Source organism: Rhinoraja longicauda, chromosome 4, assembly GCF_053455715.1.
Source record: "Rhinoraja longicauda isolate Sanriku21f chromosome 4, sRhiLon1.1, whole genome shotgun sequence".
Taxonomy (NCBI): domain Eukaryota; kingdom Metazoa; phylum Chordata; class Chondrichthyes; order Rajiformes; family Arhynchobatidae; genus Rhinoraja; species Rhinoraja longicauda.
Genome location: NC_135956.1, coordinates 42,230,115 through 42,246,946, shown reverse-complemented (window position 1 = coordinate 42,246,946; position 16,832 = coordinate 42,230,115). Strand labels below are relative to the sequence as shown.

At 44.0% G+C, this 16,832-nt stretch overlaps 1 protein-coding gene across 3 annotated transcripts in view; it reads right to left on the bottom strand.

Annotated features, from left to right (window-relative positions):
- Nucleotides 1-6,619: 6,619 nt before the first annotated feature.
- Nucleotides 6,620-16,832, bottom strand: part of zfat (zinc finger and AT hook domain containing) — a 76,055-nt gene continuing 65,842 nt past the window's right edge. For 2 of the 3 annotated variants that reach the window (XM_078397576.1, XM_078397577.1), the window contains exon 16: nucleotides 6,620-10,826. In XM_078397576.1, coding sequence (XP_078253702.1) covers nucleotides 10,581-10,826 — 246 coding nt within the window. In that variant the 3' untranslated portion in view covers nucleotides 6,620-10,580. The remainder of the gene's footprint in view (nucleotides 10,827-16,832) is intronic. The other variant, XM_078397578.1, reaches the window with a different exon arrangement.

Genomic DNA, 16,832 nt, shown 5'->3' with positions numbered 1-16,832 from the left:
AAGGAGAATTGTAATCTGCAGACATTATCACTTTGCAGTGACACCAAGGACAGATGAAATACATTTTGCTGCAGACATACACCATGGGGCAGCAACATTCATCGTGGACCTACCTCTGTAGGAAACAATGACTGCCTCTATCTGCGGAAAGCAAAAACTGCCTCCAACTTTTGGGAAATATTCACAACTTTGCATTTGGACTATTGTCCCCACTCTTTATAGTGACTATGTTGGCATTAATGCAACGTTCCTACCCTGCCATAACCAGTGGTCAGTAAATCTTATCAAAGAAAGAATACATGCTAAACGAATGTGTGCAATGAAGGGGAGATTGACTCAACTGACGATAAACACAAAATGCTGGAGTAACTTAGCAGCATCTCTGGAGAAAAGGAATAGGTGACATTTTGGATTGAGACCCTTCTTCAGACTGAGAGTCAGGGGAGATGGAAACTAGAGGTATGAAAGTATGACTCAACTAAAGATAGACACAAAATGCTGGAGTAACTCAACGGGACAGGCAGCATCTCTGGAGAGAAGGAATGGGTGACATTTCGGGTCGAGACCCTTCTTCGGACTAGTCGGGGAAAGGGAAACGAGAAATATAGAGAGTGATATAGAGAGATATAGAACAAAAGAATGAAAGATATGCAAAAAAAGTAACGATGATAAAGGAGACTGGCCATTGTTAGCTGTTAGGTGAGAACAGGAACTTGGTGTGACTTGGGTGGGTGTGGGATAAAGAAAGAGAGAGAGAGAGAGAGTGCAGGGGTTACTTGAAGTTAGAGAAATCATAATTTGTACCACTGGGTTGTAAACTGCCCAAGCGAAATGTAAGATCTGTTCCTCCAAACTAGTATCTGCAGTTCCTTCCAACATATCTTGACCCAACGAAATCTCTTTTCACTATAATAAAAATAGAAAATGCTGAAAGCACCCAGCAAGTTAGGCAATATCCATGGGAAGAGAAACAAAGCTAATGTTTCAGGTCAAAGACTGTCAGAACTGAGAAAGAGAGAAAACTACAATTAAATAAAATATATTTCCAGTAATGAGTTCAGAAGAATGAGAACGGAATGAAATCTCCAAAATTCTGGCACAGCTTAACAGGCTGGATATGAGGAAGATGTTTCTCTTGGCTGGGACATTCTGGAATGAGGTGTTACCATCTCAGACTACAGGATAAATGCATTAGCAACTGAAATGAGGAGAAATCTCTTCACACCTAGGGTGGTGAACCAATGAAATCTCTTCACACCTAGGGTGGTGAACCAATGAAATCTCTTCACACCTAGGGTGGTGAACCAATGAAATTCTCTACCACAGATGGTGGCAGAGGTCATTTCACTGAATATATTTTAAGAAGGAAACAAGCAGATTTCTAGAAGGCCACAAGGAGTAGGAAGTTGTGGGTGGAAGAATAATCTAGAACTAGTGTCTTGAACCTCTTTCGCTTTATATTATAGAACATAGTACAGTACAGCAAAACAACAGGCCCCATCGGTCAACATGATGCCAATCTGAAACTATTCTTATATCCCCCCATTCCCTGCCAATTAATGTGCTTGTCTAAATGCTTCTAATACATTGCTTACACCACTTCCCCAGGCAGTGCTTTCCAGGCACCTTCCACATTCTATGTAAAAAAACTTGTTTCATAAATCTCCTTAAATTTTTCCCTCCTCTCACCTTAATGGAAAACAATCCAGGTTTGTCCAACATCTCCTGATAGCGAATTCTCTAATCTAGACACCATCCTGGTGAGCTTCTTCTGCACTCTCTCCAAAGGCTCCACATCCTTCATGTAATGTGGTGACCAGAACTCCATACAATGCTCCAAATGCAGCAAACTAAAGTTTGTAAAACTGCAAAATGACTTCCTGACCAATGAAGACAAGCGTGCCATACACCTTCTTTGCCACCCTATCTATTTGTGTTGATAATTTCAGGGAAGTTGCTCCTCATATCCCTCTCCACACCAATGCTCCCCAGGGTCAATACTCACTGTTTCTGTGTAAATCAATCATTGTCCCAATGGAAACCAAGTCAGTGCGGCATACATTAGGTTTAGGTTTGGGTTTATTGTCGCAACATGTACATGTCCAGTGGAAAGCTTTGTTTTGTATGTTATCCAATCGAATCAGATAATACTATACTATACATAAATACAAATACAACCAACCTCTGCAAACCTGCACTGTCCCTGCCTGCTTCAAGGTCTCCACTATTGTCCCTATACCCAAAAAGACAAGGATCACTGGTCTTAATAACTACAGGCCTGTCGCACTGACCTATGTAGTCATGAAGACCTTTGAAAGACTTGTGCTGGCCCAGCTGAAAAACATCACAAACCCCCTGCTGGACCCTCTGCAGTTTGCATACAGGGCCAATAGATCGGTGGATGACGCAGTCAACCTAGGCCTGCACTTCATCCTCCAGCACCTAGACCGCAAGGGGACCTATGCCAGGATTCTGTTTGTGGACTTTAGCTCTGCATTTAACACCATTGTGCCAGGGCTACTACACTACAACCTCTCCCAGCTGACTGTGCCTGAACCCCTCTGTCAGTGGATCATCAACTTCCTGACAGACAGGAAGCAGCATGTGAGGCTGGGAAAGCACATCTCGGACCTGCGGACCCTCAGCATAGGAGCACCACAAGGCTGCAAACTCTCCCCTCTCCTTTACTCTCTCTACACCAACGACTGCACCTCCACAGACTCCTCTGTCAAGCTCAAGTTTGCGGATGACACAACCCTGATTGGACTGATCCAGGATGGGGAGGAATCTGCCTACAGATGGGAAGTGACACAGCTGGCATCCTGGTGCAATCGCAACAACGTGGTGCTCAATGCTCTTAAGACAATGGAACTAATTGTAGACTTTCGAAGAGCTCCCCCTCCCCTCCCCCCACTCACCATCAACAACACCACAGTCACATCTGTGGAGTCATTTAACTTCATTGGAACCATCATTTCCAGGGACCTTTAATGGGGGGCCACCATCGACTCCACAGTCAAAAAGGCCCAACAGAGGATGTACTTCCTGCGGCAACTGAAGAAACACAATCTACCACAGGCAATGATGGCCCAATTCTATACTGCTATCATTGAGTCCGTCCTCACCTTCTACATCATGGTCTGGTGTGGCTCAGCCACCAAGCATGACATCCGGAGGCTGCAACGGATTGTTCGATCAGCTGAGAAGGTTGTTGGCTGCAACCTTCCCCCCATTGACGAACTGCACACTGCAAGGGCCAGGAAGCGAGCGGGCAAGATCATCTCTGACCCCTCTCACCCTGGCCACAAAATATTTGAAGCACTTCCCTTTTTTGGAAGGCAACTCCGGACTGTCATAACAGCCACAGCCAGATATAAAAGCAGCTTTTTTTCCACGGGTAGTTCTACTCAATAACCAAAATCTGTAGTCTCTTTTTTGCTCTGGTTTATTTTCACCCACATGTTTAGACTGTAATATTGTACCCTTATTGTTTTGATGTGTTTATGCTTTATTCTTAGTTGTTAACTGTATGTTTGTGTTGTCATTTGTGAGCGGAGCACCAAGACACATTCCTTGTATATGCACATACTTGGCCAATAAACTTATTCATTCATTCATTCAAACTTATTCAATCAAGCCAAACTGAAGTACAATAGGTCAATGAAAGGGGAAGATGCAGAATGCAGATTATAGTTCTCAGTATTGTAGTGCACTAGTTCCAGAGACAAAGTCCAATGTTTACAATGGAGTGCAAGTGAATCGGGCAATACTATAGCTTATGGAAAGACCATTCAGAAGCCTGATTATGGAGGTGAACAAGCTTTTCCTGAGTCTGATGATGCGCGCTTTCAAAATTTGGTATCTTCCGTCCAATAGGAGAACAAGTCTTTGATTATGTTGCTGCTTTTCCAAGGCAGCGTGAAGTGCAGATGGAATCAATGGTGGGGAGTCGGGTTTACGGTTGTGTTGATGACCGGGCAATACCCAGAACTCTCTGCAATTTCATGTGGCCTTGGGCAAAGCTGTTCCCAAACCAAGCAATGATGCATCAGACAGTGTGCTTTCTATGGTGCATCTGTGGAAGATTGTGTAAGTCATTTAAGACATGTTGAATTTCCTCAATCTCCTCAGGAAGTAGAGGTACTGGTTTGCATTCTTAGCTATGTTAGATATTCCATGCGGTTGGTCCTCGACAGACTGTTGGTGATATTAATGACAAGGAACTTATAGCTCTCATACATTTCCACTTCAGCACCATTGATGCTGATTGGAGGAGACATGTTTCCTGAAGTCAATAACTAGGTTCTTCTAGAACCCCTCCCTTTCCCCCTGAAGGCATTTGACAGCCTGTGACAAGTTGGCAAAATTGGGGGATAGAACTTTGCCAGCTGCAAAAGCTGTAAAAAACCCTGTTAAACACACTCTTTCAGACAATTTAAATTAAAGAAATTAAAATCTATTAAAAAATAAAATATCAAAAAATTAGAAAGTTAAAGTAAAATAATGATATAAAAATGTAACATAACTTCTCCATGAAAAAAAGAAAAAAATTGCTGATTCTAGAAACCTAAAGCAAAAATGGAAAATTTTAGAATTATTCAGCAAATGAGGAAGCATCTGTAGAATGACTGTAGAATAACTAGAGTCACTGTTTTGAGTCAGCAACGTTGTGTCAGATGCTCCCCGACTTGCTGGGCTTTTCTAGCAGTTCCTATTTTTGTCAACTTTCCCTCTGCGCCCACATTTATAGATCTAAAATCGCTATTGAAGTTAATGGAGCTTTGGATTTTGTGGAAGAGGCTGAGCTGTTGTCACACCCAGATGGACATCCCTCGACATAATTCAGCCTTCCGAATCAGTCAGTAACCCCCAAGTTTTACAGCACATGTGGAAGTCCAGGATTTCCACCCATTTAAATGGCTGAATGGCAGCAGTTCCAATCGGAACCACTTCAAACTTCATCATAGAATTATACAGCACGGAAAGTGGCCCTTGGTCAAAACTTATCTACGTCGATAAAGATGCCCCATCTAAGCTAGTCCTAGTTGCCTGAGTTTAGCCCATAACCTTCTAAACCTTTCCTAATATAGTAGCTATTGAAATGACTTTTAATTGTTATTGTACTTCCCTCAAACAATTCCTCTGGCATGATCTGGTCTATTATCAAGATAGATAATTATAGACCATCCAATATTTGTCAATGTGTTTGGAACAGGGAAGGTATTATGTAAGAGATCTCTTTGCTGAATGGCCACGCACAATGGCATTAGAACTCCCGGCTGTATAATTGGGTAGTTCTCCTTCAATCTAGTTTAGCCACCACATTACCTCTTGGTACTAGAAACTGACATTTCATCTATAAATAATATTATGTAATTATATAATCCTCGCAAATTTGCTGAAAGAATATCCCTTCTTTCGTTGGCAGATTTTGTTTGAGTTTTGTCATAAGCTCTGTTTGTTGCATTGGTAATCTGTCTAAATGAACCTTTCTGCTAAGTCAGTAGACTTTGTTTACTCTGGTGCAGTGTTTAAGATGTAGTTCATTGGTAGACTTCAATTTGTGTAGTGTATCGTTACAATTGGCTGAGTAAATAGACTTTCTTCCTCTAGGATAGTTACTAAAATCCCTCTTTTTACAATGGGGAAATAGATCATGTTCTGATGATCCTGGTCCACCGTCTCCAAGTTCCCCAACTCACTGTGAAAAAGATGCTCTGTAAAAAAGACAAGATATTCCGTGCTCTTTTCTCCATCACTATGAGGCTCTGCAAGGCCCATATATCCATCTCAGTGTGTAAGATAACTAGTATGCTGCTGGGTTTCTGGATCGTAAGAGAACTATAGCGAATCTTTGGAGCCATGATCTAGTGATTTGAAATCATGCACTCATCCACTTAAATGATGGGCCACTTTAAGAACTCATGCATGCACTCGTTCAACCAAGGTGATGGGCCACCATAGGAACAGCGAGACAGTGAATGCTAGAACATGGAAATTAACCCAAAATGCTTTTAAAGCGCTTGAATGAAAGATCAGTTCACAGGTAAAATAGTAGCTTCGTATCTTTCCACAGTGATGTACATTTATACAAGGCATCGGATGACTACCTTCTGATTTACAACCCACAGCTTTTGTGCAACAAGAACATCAATTTTGCTTATAGTCCTGATATATATTTTGTACAATATAAACATAGTAAGCCTGCATTAAAATATCATCCCGCAGATGACAATAGGATGAAGAAAGACCACGTGAGAGCTATAATGGACAGTTGTGTCCTTCACAAATTCAATGAGTCATAGAGATCTAAAGAATGTTTACACAGTGAATGTAGTGGTTGCTTAAAATAACACCTCTCTGAATAAGTTCCCTTTCCCTAGTCAATAAAGTAAGGGATCTAGAACACAAGACCATGGGTAGAATAAGAGGGGGGTGGGGACCCCAACAGTATAGCATGTTTTCCAACTGTGGGAAGACTGAAAGAGACATAAGGAAAATGATTTGTGGGGACTGTATCCTGACAACAAGTGTTTATCACAGACAGTTGAAGAGTTGAAGCCAAAAGAAATCTGCACAAAGAAAATAATCTTTATTATCAAATCATAGGAATGCCACTTTTCAATTGACCAGATTACTTTTCAACTGAAAACTCTCATTTATCATGCACCGTGACACTGTCTATTACCTGAAAAATATTGCATTACCTGTCAGAAATTGGTTTCAATCAATCGAGAGATTGTTTACTTTGAGATTGTTCATTTATCAGAAAGGCACACGTCTGTCAAACTTAGGACTACAATTTAGAACCAAGGAACTGCAGATACTAGTTTACAAAAAAAGACACAAATTGCTGGAGTAACTGAGCAGGTCAGGCAGTATCTCTGAACCTGAAGAAGGATCCCGACCCAAAACATCACCTATCCATGTTCTCCAGAAACGTTGCCTGACCCATTGAGTTACTCGATCACTTGGTCGTTTTTAGAACTACAATTGTTGTTTGACAAGTTATAAACATGCTTTTGTATGTTATTCTTTGCAATATTCCTCAATAAAGCTTATCCAAGCTGTTCTGTGCACAAAAAAGACTGTTTTCCTTCTGTTCTAAGTCAGTCAATGCTGTTGAGAAAAGGTTTATGAGAGGGAAACGAGTGAAACATTTAAATTCTTTAATTTAAAATTCTCAACTCCATTATAGAATTCAACTTCACCCATTTCCTTATCATAGTCATAGCATGGAAACAGACTCTTCAGCCCAACTTCCCCATGCTGACCAAGATGCTTCATCTACACTAGTCCCACCTGCCTGTGTTTGGCCTACATCCCTCCAAACCTCTAAACGTGTAGAAAGGACCCGACCCAAAAAGCCACCTGTCCATTGTCTCAAGAGATACTGCCTGACCTGTTGAGTTATTCCAGCCTTTTGTTTCTAACCCTCTAATCGTTTTCTTAGGTTTGTACCTGTCCAAAGGTCTGTTACATGTTGTTATAGTGCCTGCCTCAACTACCAATTTAACCAATACCCATATCCTGCACCAAATATTGCAAAAGTATCTGATGTGTCTGATGTGACAAACATTTCTCTATGCCCCTCTGATAATAGTTGTTAGAATCATAGAGTCATGCAACACATTAAAGCCCACCAGCACAGCAGTCCATGTTGATCACCTAACATTTATACTTACCTTACACTAATCCCATTTTATTCTTCCCGCATTCTTATCAACTCTCAGATTCTATGCCCACCTACACACATACCCCACATACCTATTTTGCATTGACGCCACCGAAGTAGAGATGGTTGTAAACTTCAAATTCCTAGGAGTCAATATCACCAACAACCTCTGGACCACCCATATTGAAACATCGACTAAGAAAGCACACCAACGCCTCTACTTTCTTAGAAAGTTAGGAGGTTCGGCATGTCCCCTACAACTCTCACCAAGGTCTACAGCTGAACCATAGAAGGCATTTATCAGGATACATCACAACTTGGTTTGGGAGCAGCTCCATCCAAGACCGCAAGAAATTGCAGCAAATTGTGGACGCAGCCCAGACCATCACACAAACCAACCTCCCTTCCATTGACTCCATTTATATCTCACGCTGCCTCTGCAAGGCCAGCAACATAATCACTCCCTCTTCTCCCCTCTCCCATTAGGCAAAAGGTATAGAAGTGTGACAACGCACACCTCAGGGTTTCTTCCCAGCTGTTATCAGGTAACTGAATCATCCTACCACAACTAGAGACCAGTCCTGAACTACTATCGACCTCATTGGTGCCTCTTGTCTATCCTTGATCAGACTTTGCTGGCTTTACCTTGCACTGAACGCTATTCCCTTATCATGTATCTGTACACTGTAAATGGCTTGATTGTAATCATGTATTGTCTTTCCGCTAACTGGATAGCATGCAACAAAAGCTTTTCACTGCACCTCTGTACACGTGACGATAAAATAAACTGCAATACAATTTCCAACAGCCAATTATCCTACTAATCCACATATTTCTGAGATGATCTGGAGGAAGCCCATGTGTGCACAGGAAGAACTTGCAAACTCCACAGTGACTGCATCAGAGGACAGGATTTAAAATGGATTGCAAGAGCATTCAGGAAGGCATCACAAGGTCATGTTTGACCGTCAAGAGTAAGTGAGGGTCAAGGGGAAATATCAGAAAGATCCTAGAAACAACCATTCCCCCTTTGCATCAAGTATCCTTTTCCTTATTCATGCTGCTTCTGCATAGCCTTTATATGTTACTTCGGAAAATATGGAAGGAACTCATTTTAGATTGCAAGAGACTGTCTGAGAAGGTGTGTGCGTGTTTTATTGTGGAATGATATCTTGCAAGGTCACGATATCGTTTGCTGCATTGCTTTGTAAACTTTATATTCTCACTCTTGGAGGAAAGAATGCTTTGTCTCTTCCTGCCAGACACCTTTTACGGCGGACGTGGCCGCCAATACACAGGGTAGCTATACAGGTTTTCAGTAAAATTTAAGCTGTAAATGATACTTACAGATATTTTTCAGGTATTTTTTGCAATCTCATTCAGGTATTTTTTGCAGTCTCATTAATTCAGAAGATAGTAATGGAGACTATAATGGGTTTTTTCCTGTCTCTAGTTCAAACTTTATCTCCCAATTTGATCACTTCCCAATATTATTTAAAAATCAAGTTTAAATTTCCTGCACCTGGCAAACATTCTTCAGAATGAATACTTAAAGAGTCCACATTCTTGTGATAAAGGACATGACGCTAGATCAGACAAGAATGTCTCTATTCAGTAACCCAGTTGGCAACTGTTGACAGGTGAATATTGAGTGCCGTTACTTCAAAAGGAATGAAACCAGGAAATTGTTTGGAATTAAGTCTGTTATGAAAAGAACATTTCTCCTTTGTTTTCTTGAACAATGCCTGCAAATTCTGGTGCATTAAGAGAGCATGGACCACAAAGCTGTTAAACCTTTTAGGGAAGAAAGCCAGCCTGGTCCATGGTGAGTTGTGAATATTAAGCTCATTAACTATTTAAAAAGCTGCTTACATTAAAGCTATTTCTTTTTCTTGAGTAACTTGTCTTTTATTCCTTATTTTCTCAATTTCCAACATTATTTTGTTTAGGTTAATAAAGAAACATACTTAGCTCTCGTTTTCTAGATTTGGCCAAGGGATGCACATCTTGTTCTACTGAGTTCTACTCAGTACTTCCAGGAATTTTGGTTTTATTTCAGAACTCCTGCATTTGGAAGTTTTCTTTTAAATCCATGCATTGTTATATATTTATGCATTTTTATCATCAATTTCTTCATAAAATTCAAAAATAGTCTATTAATTAAGTGTACCTGATGTGCTAACACTTCTTTTACAGACAGTGTCACGGAATATTAATCAGTTTAACTCCTACCTACGTGATCTAATGCTATAGAACAGTTTAACTGTTGCTTAGGATATATGACAATTCAAAGTAGGTCAGTCTCTGTTAACATTGAATAAATTTAAAAAAAATTGCACTCCCACTTTTTTTTTGATCTGTAAGTGAAGTAGACTTATCCCTTATAGAGATACTAGTCTGAGTGATTTTATTTTAAGATAACGTTGCAAGAAAAAAACAAAATTGTCAGGTGTTCCATAAATTTGGGCTTCCTGAGCTTATCCAGTTTGGGTTTCCCCTCCCACCTTAGACCATCGTACATGATGTGGTGTCGGGTAAACTATCTTGCGCTCTTCCACCCTGGCTCCTAGGAGGTCAACCATGGGTGGTAACCATGGCGATCTGAGCCATGTTATTATTCCTGTTCACTTTAAAGGGAAGCATAGATCTGGAAAGCTGACTTGAGTGAAGGGGGCATGTGGGCTTGCAAATAAAAAAGACAAATTCTAAAGTGAAGTAACTGAAGGAAACTTGTCCTCAACTATTCATTTTTCTGGAGCATTGCTATTTGGTTATTTTCTGCCGTTCTTCAGCTGAACAGAGTTCATTGATCACATGGATACTGCATTATGCAAACCAGAAACTTAGAACTTCTTGCCTCCTTGCTCCAAGCAGTTAAAGTTCCGGTTGAAGATTATAGGAATTGTTACAATTCCTCAACCTTTTTTTCCATCGCCTGCTCATCTGCTGGCACAGCCTCTTGCACGTAAACAATAAATTCAGATGTCTCTTCACCCTGAGTGTAAACAGTTACTGTCTCAATCCCTTCCACATCATCAGAGGAGACGACCACTTGCTCGACAAGATGATGCCCTTCTCCAAGCTCCATGGATGCCTGCTCCAAGGCTTGCTGAATCATCACCGTGTGATTGCCTGCTACTTCATCTTCAGCCTGAAAGGAAAAAAATACGTGTAAGTTACCAAGATATCTTCTAATATAGAGCATGTCAACATAAAAGCCATCTGTTCACTCTCTTCTCTTTGCTTCCTACTCTTCTAAAGGTGCAGGCTTTTTCAAATCTTTGGGCAGTAGCAGCGGTCTGGGACTTCAGTTAAGTGGCTATTATTCTTCAGCAATCAAAGATAGCAACAAATTAAATACCTTTAGATGACTGATAGGAAACTACCTGTCAGATCTATGGGTAAGGGAGAGAGAGTGAGTCTGCGGTGAGGCAGAGAGTGAGTGTGTGCGCGAGGCAGTTTGTATGTGAGATAGAGAGTGTACGTGAGATAGAGTGTGTGCGTGAGACAGTGTGTGTGTGATAGTGTACGTGAGATAGAGTGTGTGCGTGAGGCAGAGTGAGTGTGTGCATGAGGCAGAGTGAGAGTGTGCGTGAGATAGAATGTATGTGAGATAGTGAGTGTGTGCTTGAGGCAGAGAGTGTGTACGTGAGGCAGAGAGTGAGTATGTGCTTGAGGCAGAGAGTGAGATTGTGCGTGAGATAGAATGTATGTGAGATAGAGTGAGTGTGTGCTTGAGGCAGAGTGTGTGTGTGTGTCTGAGGCAGAGAGTGAGTGTGTGCGTGAGGCAGACAGTGTGTGAAATAGAGTGAGTGTGTGCATGAGGCAGAGAGTGTGTGTGCGTGAGGCAGAGTGTGTCTGTGCACTAGACAGAATGAGTGTGTGAGTTGGTGTGTACAACACAATTGGAGAATTGTGTCTCACACAATTGGAGAATGTGTGTAAAGGGTGTGTGCTTGTGGTAGAGTGCTTCAGAAACGAGTTTCCTGGTGACTCTCCCCACTGAATGCCAATTTTGTTTTGAAAACTGATTTGCTTAAAAGTGGAATTCTCTAAACATCGGTTGACAGTGATCTCAATGCTCACTGTTACAAATTGAGAAAGCAGAATCTGATTTTAGTGCCTCACTACTGACATTAAAGGAATTCTGTCCCTTGCTCTGGAATTCCATGCCTTGCCCTTCTCATTCCCTCCTCATGGTTGTTCTTCAAACGCCTTCTTTGACCAAGATTTGTCCATCAAACATATTATCTCCCTCATGTAGCGACCATAGGGATTGGTCCTGAGAGTCGAACCCTCGGATTGGCCAGCAAGGTCACGTGGTGGTTTTGGCGCCCAAAACCAGTCAGTGGGAAGAGAACTTCGATGTGAATAGTTTGAGTTAATGGTCGTCTGTAATCTCGGTTGTTATCCTTTGTAATTGAATATTGCTACCGCAATAAACTGCGGTCCTGGCTGAGTTTCCGGAGCTGCTCGTTCAGCGTTTCGACGCCCCTTCTGCAAGGCACGGCGTTGTCCATTACATTTCCACCGAGGTGCCCCCCGTTTTTGCTCGGGCCCGGAGGTTGCCGGCGGAAAAACTGATGGTAGCGCGTGAAGAATTTCAGAAGATGGAACAAATGGGCATTGTCCGTCGTTCCGACAGCCCGTGGGCCTCTCCGTTGCATATGGTCTCCAAAGCATCTGGGGGGTGGAGACCATGTGGAGATTACCGACGTCTTAACGCCGTCACCACGGCAGACCGCTACCCCATACCACACATCCAGGATTTCTCGTCTAAGCTGGAAGGTGCTACGGTATTCTCCAAAATTGATTTGGTGCGGGGCTACCACCAGATTCCTGTGCATCCGGAAGACGTACCAAAGACTGCCACGATCACTCCGTTCGGGTTGTTCGAATGGTTGCGTATGCTTTTCGGTTTGAAAAACGCGGCGCAGGCTTTCCAGCGGCTTATGGACCATGTCGGTCGGGAATTGTCTTTTGTTTTTATTTATTTGGATGATATCCTGGTCGCCAGTCGCTCGGAGCAGGAACACCTGGTCCATTTACGGACCGTGTTCCGGCGGCTTCAAGACCACGGGCTCATCATTCACCCCTCAAAGTGTCAAATTTGGTCTCCCCTCTATTGATTTCTTAGGACACCGGATCACCTCGGCCGGTGCCGCTCCTTTGCCGGACAAAGTGGAGGCTGTTAGTGCCTTTCCGTGGCCCACCACGGTAAAGGGGTTGCAGAAGTTTGTGGGGATGGTGAATTTCTATCACAGGTTAGTGCCGGCAGTGGCACGGATCATGCGTCCGCTCTTCCAGTGCCTCGCAGGCAAACCTGTCGAGTTGGAGTGGTCCGCGGCCGCTGAGACGGCCTTTGAGGCAGCTAAAGTGGCTCTGGCAGACGCCACCATGCTCGTCCACCCGAGCACCTCCGCCCCCACGGCCCTGACGGTCGATGCGTCGGACGTGGCGGTGGGAGGGGTCTTGGAACAGCATGTTGATGGCAGTTGGCAGCCCTTGGCGTTTTTCAGCCGACAGCTTAATCCGGCTGAGCTGAAATATAGCGCCTTTGACCGAGAGCTTCTGGCTCTCTATTTAGCTGTCCGCCACTTTAGGTATTTTCTAGAAGGCCGCCCATTTGTGGCCTTTACTGACCACAAACCATTGACTTTTGCTTTTTCGAAAGTGTCCGACCCATGGTCGGCCCGCCAGCAGCGGCACCTGACTGCCATCTCAGAGTTTACCACAGATGTCCGCCACGTCGCGGGTAGGCTTAATGCTGTTGCTGATGCCCTGTCCAGGCCAGCCATTTCCCCAATTTCAGCGGTGGAATGCGAGGTAGATTTCCAGGAGCTTGCGGAGGCACAGCGCTTGGCAGACACTGCCTCAGCATATCACCCGTCCATTCGCTCCACCTCTGCCTTAGTAGCCGCTAGGTTTATGTGGCATGGCCTGTGGAAGCAAGTAGCCGCTTGGGCCCGATCCTGTGTTCCCTGCCAGACCGCCAAAGTTCACCGGCATGTCCAACCCCGGTGCAGGAGATTGCGGTCCCTGCGGTCCGTTTTTTCCATATTCACGTTGATTTAGTTGGGCCTTTACCTTCCTCTAGGGGCTACACTCACCTACTCACGGTGGTGGACAGATTTACCCGTTGGCCGGCGGCTTTCCCGTTGCCCGACACCTCCGCCGCCTCTTGTGCCCGGGCCCTGGCCCTCCATTGGGTGGCCCGTTTCGGTGTTCCGTTCGTCATTACGACCGACCGGGGGTCCCAGTTCACCTCTACCCTTTGGGCTACGCTAGCGGAGCTGTACGTTTCCAGGTTGCAGCAGACCACGGCATACCACCCACAGGCTAATGGGCTCGTAGAGAGGTTTCACCGGCAACTTAAGGCGGCCCTCAGTGCGCGGCTGGACGGCCCTGACTGGGTAGATCAGCTGCCCTGGGTCCTTTTGGGCATCCGTACTGCTCCTAAGCAGGATCTCGGAATTTTGTCTGCGGAACTGGTATATGGCTCGCCACTCAGAGTGCCCGGGGATTTCCTTCCGGAGTCCTCTGGTCAGCAGCCCTCGGTTCCGTCGGTTTTAGCATCACTCCGGGCGCGAGTGGGTTCCCTGGCTCCGGTTCCTACTTCGCGTCACGGGTGTTCCATGGTGCATGAACCGCCTGCCTTGAAGGACTGTGAATATGTGTTTCTGCGTAGGGATGCCCATCGTTCCCCGTTGCAGAGGGTCTATGAAGGACCGTTCCGCGTGTTGCGTAAAGGGACGGTCACCTTCACCTTGGATGTTGGAGGCAGGAGTGAGCTCGTCTCTGTGTCCAGGCTCAAACCTGCACACTTGGATCAGAACCGCCCTGTCCTGGTCGGTCAACCGCCTCGGCGGGGCCTTCCTCCTGCCATTCCCCCCGACCCGGGGCCTCCTGCTCCTGCTCCTGTGGTTCCTCTCCTTACTTGTTTTGGTCGCGAAATCCGGCTCCCTGCTAGGTTCCGTACCTCGGGTTCTGGGGGGAGGTCATGTAGCGACCATAGGGATTGGTCCTGAGAGTCGAACCCTCGGATTGGCCAGCAAGGTCACGTGGTGGTTTTGACGCCCAAAACCAAGAGAACTTTGATGTGAATAGTTTGAGTTAATGGTCGTCTGTAATCTCGGTTGTTATCCTTTGTAATTGAATATTGCTACCGCAATAAACTTCTTTAACAAAGTACAAGCCTTCAGACTCGCCATACTTACTTGAATAGATCATTCTTTATTTACCCACACACTTGCAAACTTGCTTAAGTCATTTTGTAGAGCTACTGGCTCTTTATAAATGTCTGTGTCCCTGACTCTGCACTCTTTCTCTCTCCACCTTTATTTTCCAGTTTGTTTTTCCTTATTCTAGAAGATGCTATCATGGTTACACTGATTTTTAACAAGAGCAATTGCCTTTGTAAAGAACATATGGAGCAGTATTTCTGCCAGATTCAGAACAGATTAGTGATACAATCCTCATTTTTTACTTTACAATTTTGATAGCAAATCTTATTTCTTTCCACTCTCTGGTCAAAATTTATTAATAAAAATAGAGGTAAAGTAATATAATGCAGCAGATTACTTCATGCATAGAAATGCATAACTGTAAGTAATGAATTTGTAAGAGAACGAGTAAAGGAGAAAGCATGAGAGACAAAGAAAGTGCAAGAGAATGCTGAAGAGACTAAATGAAAATATATGCGAGATCGCAAGTTTATGTGTACAAATGTATGGGAGAGTGTGACAGAGTGCAAGATAGACTGAAAGGGGTAGGAGAGGGAATGTTACAGTTTGTGTGGGTGTGTAAGAGAAAATGGTTGCCCAAGGTGGCATGAGTGTGACAAAGTGAGCATATGAGAAAGAGAGACGTACAAGAATGTGGATAAAGGGATTTGAGGGACAGCAAAGGCATATGAGTGTGCCTTTGAGCATGCAAGAGCACACAAGAGGGTACGAGAGAGGGCAGGAGCAGATGATGGAATGTGAGATTGTGTGAGGAAATGTGAGACAGCATGGAGGAATGTGGTACAGATTATGACAGTGTGTGCAGTCATAAAATATGTTTGTGAGGGAATGAGGTGTGAGAAAGAGATTGTAAACAAGTGGGATAGTTGATACATTTAACAAAGAAAGGAAGGGGGGCCGAGTGAATGTGGGAGAGGGCACATAGCCAAGAAATGGTGTGTTTGGATGAAGCAGAGAGAGAAAGAGAGGGGGGAAGAGAGACAATAGACAATAGGTGCAGGAGTAGGCCATTCGGCCCTTCGAATCAGCACTGCCATTCAATGTGATCATGGCTGATCATCTACAATCAGTACCCCGTTCCTGCTTTCTCCCCAAATCCCTTGATTCCGCTAGCCCTAAGAGCTCTATCTAACTCTCTTTTGAATGCATCCAGTGAATCGGCCGCCACTGTCTTCTGAGGCAGAGAATTCCACAGATTCACAACTCTCTGGGTGTAAAAGTTTTTCCTCATCTCTGTTCTAAATGGCCTCCTCCTTATTCTTAAACTGTGGCCCCTGGTTCTGCACTCCCCCAACATCGGGAACATGTTTGCTGCCTCTAGCGTGTCCAATCCCTTAATAATCTTATATGTTTCAATAAGATCCCCTCTCATCCTTCTAAATTCCAATGTATACGAGCCCAGTCACTCCATTCTTTCAACATATGACAGTCCAGCCATCCCGGGAATTAACCTCGTGAACCTACGCTGCATTCCCTCAATAGCAAACCTGTAATAAGAGCCTCAAACCGGTCCAGATCAATGCAGCAGGGTGAAGTAGTGGTAAAGCTACTGCCTTACAGAGGCAGAGACTCGGGTTCGATCCTGACTATGGGCGCTTGTTGGTATGGAGTTTGTACGTTATCTGTGTGACCTGCGTGGGTTTTCTCTGAGATCTTTGGTTTCCTCCCACATTCCAAAGACTTACGGGTTTGTAGGTTAATTGGCTTGCTATAAATGTAAAAATGACCCTAGTGTGTTAGGATAGTGTTAATGTGCGGGGATCACTGGTCAGCCGAAGGGCCCGTTTCCGCATTGTATCTCTAAACTAAACAAAGACGGTCTCTGCTATCCAATCACTTGGGTCAGATCCATCTCAGTTCACCATGCTTACATATTTGCATCACACAAACTGCCATTAAAGTTAAAAAAAGCT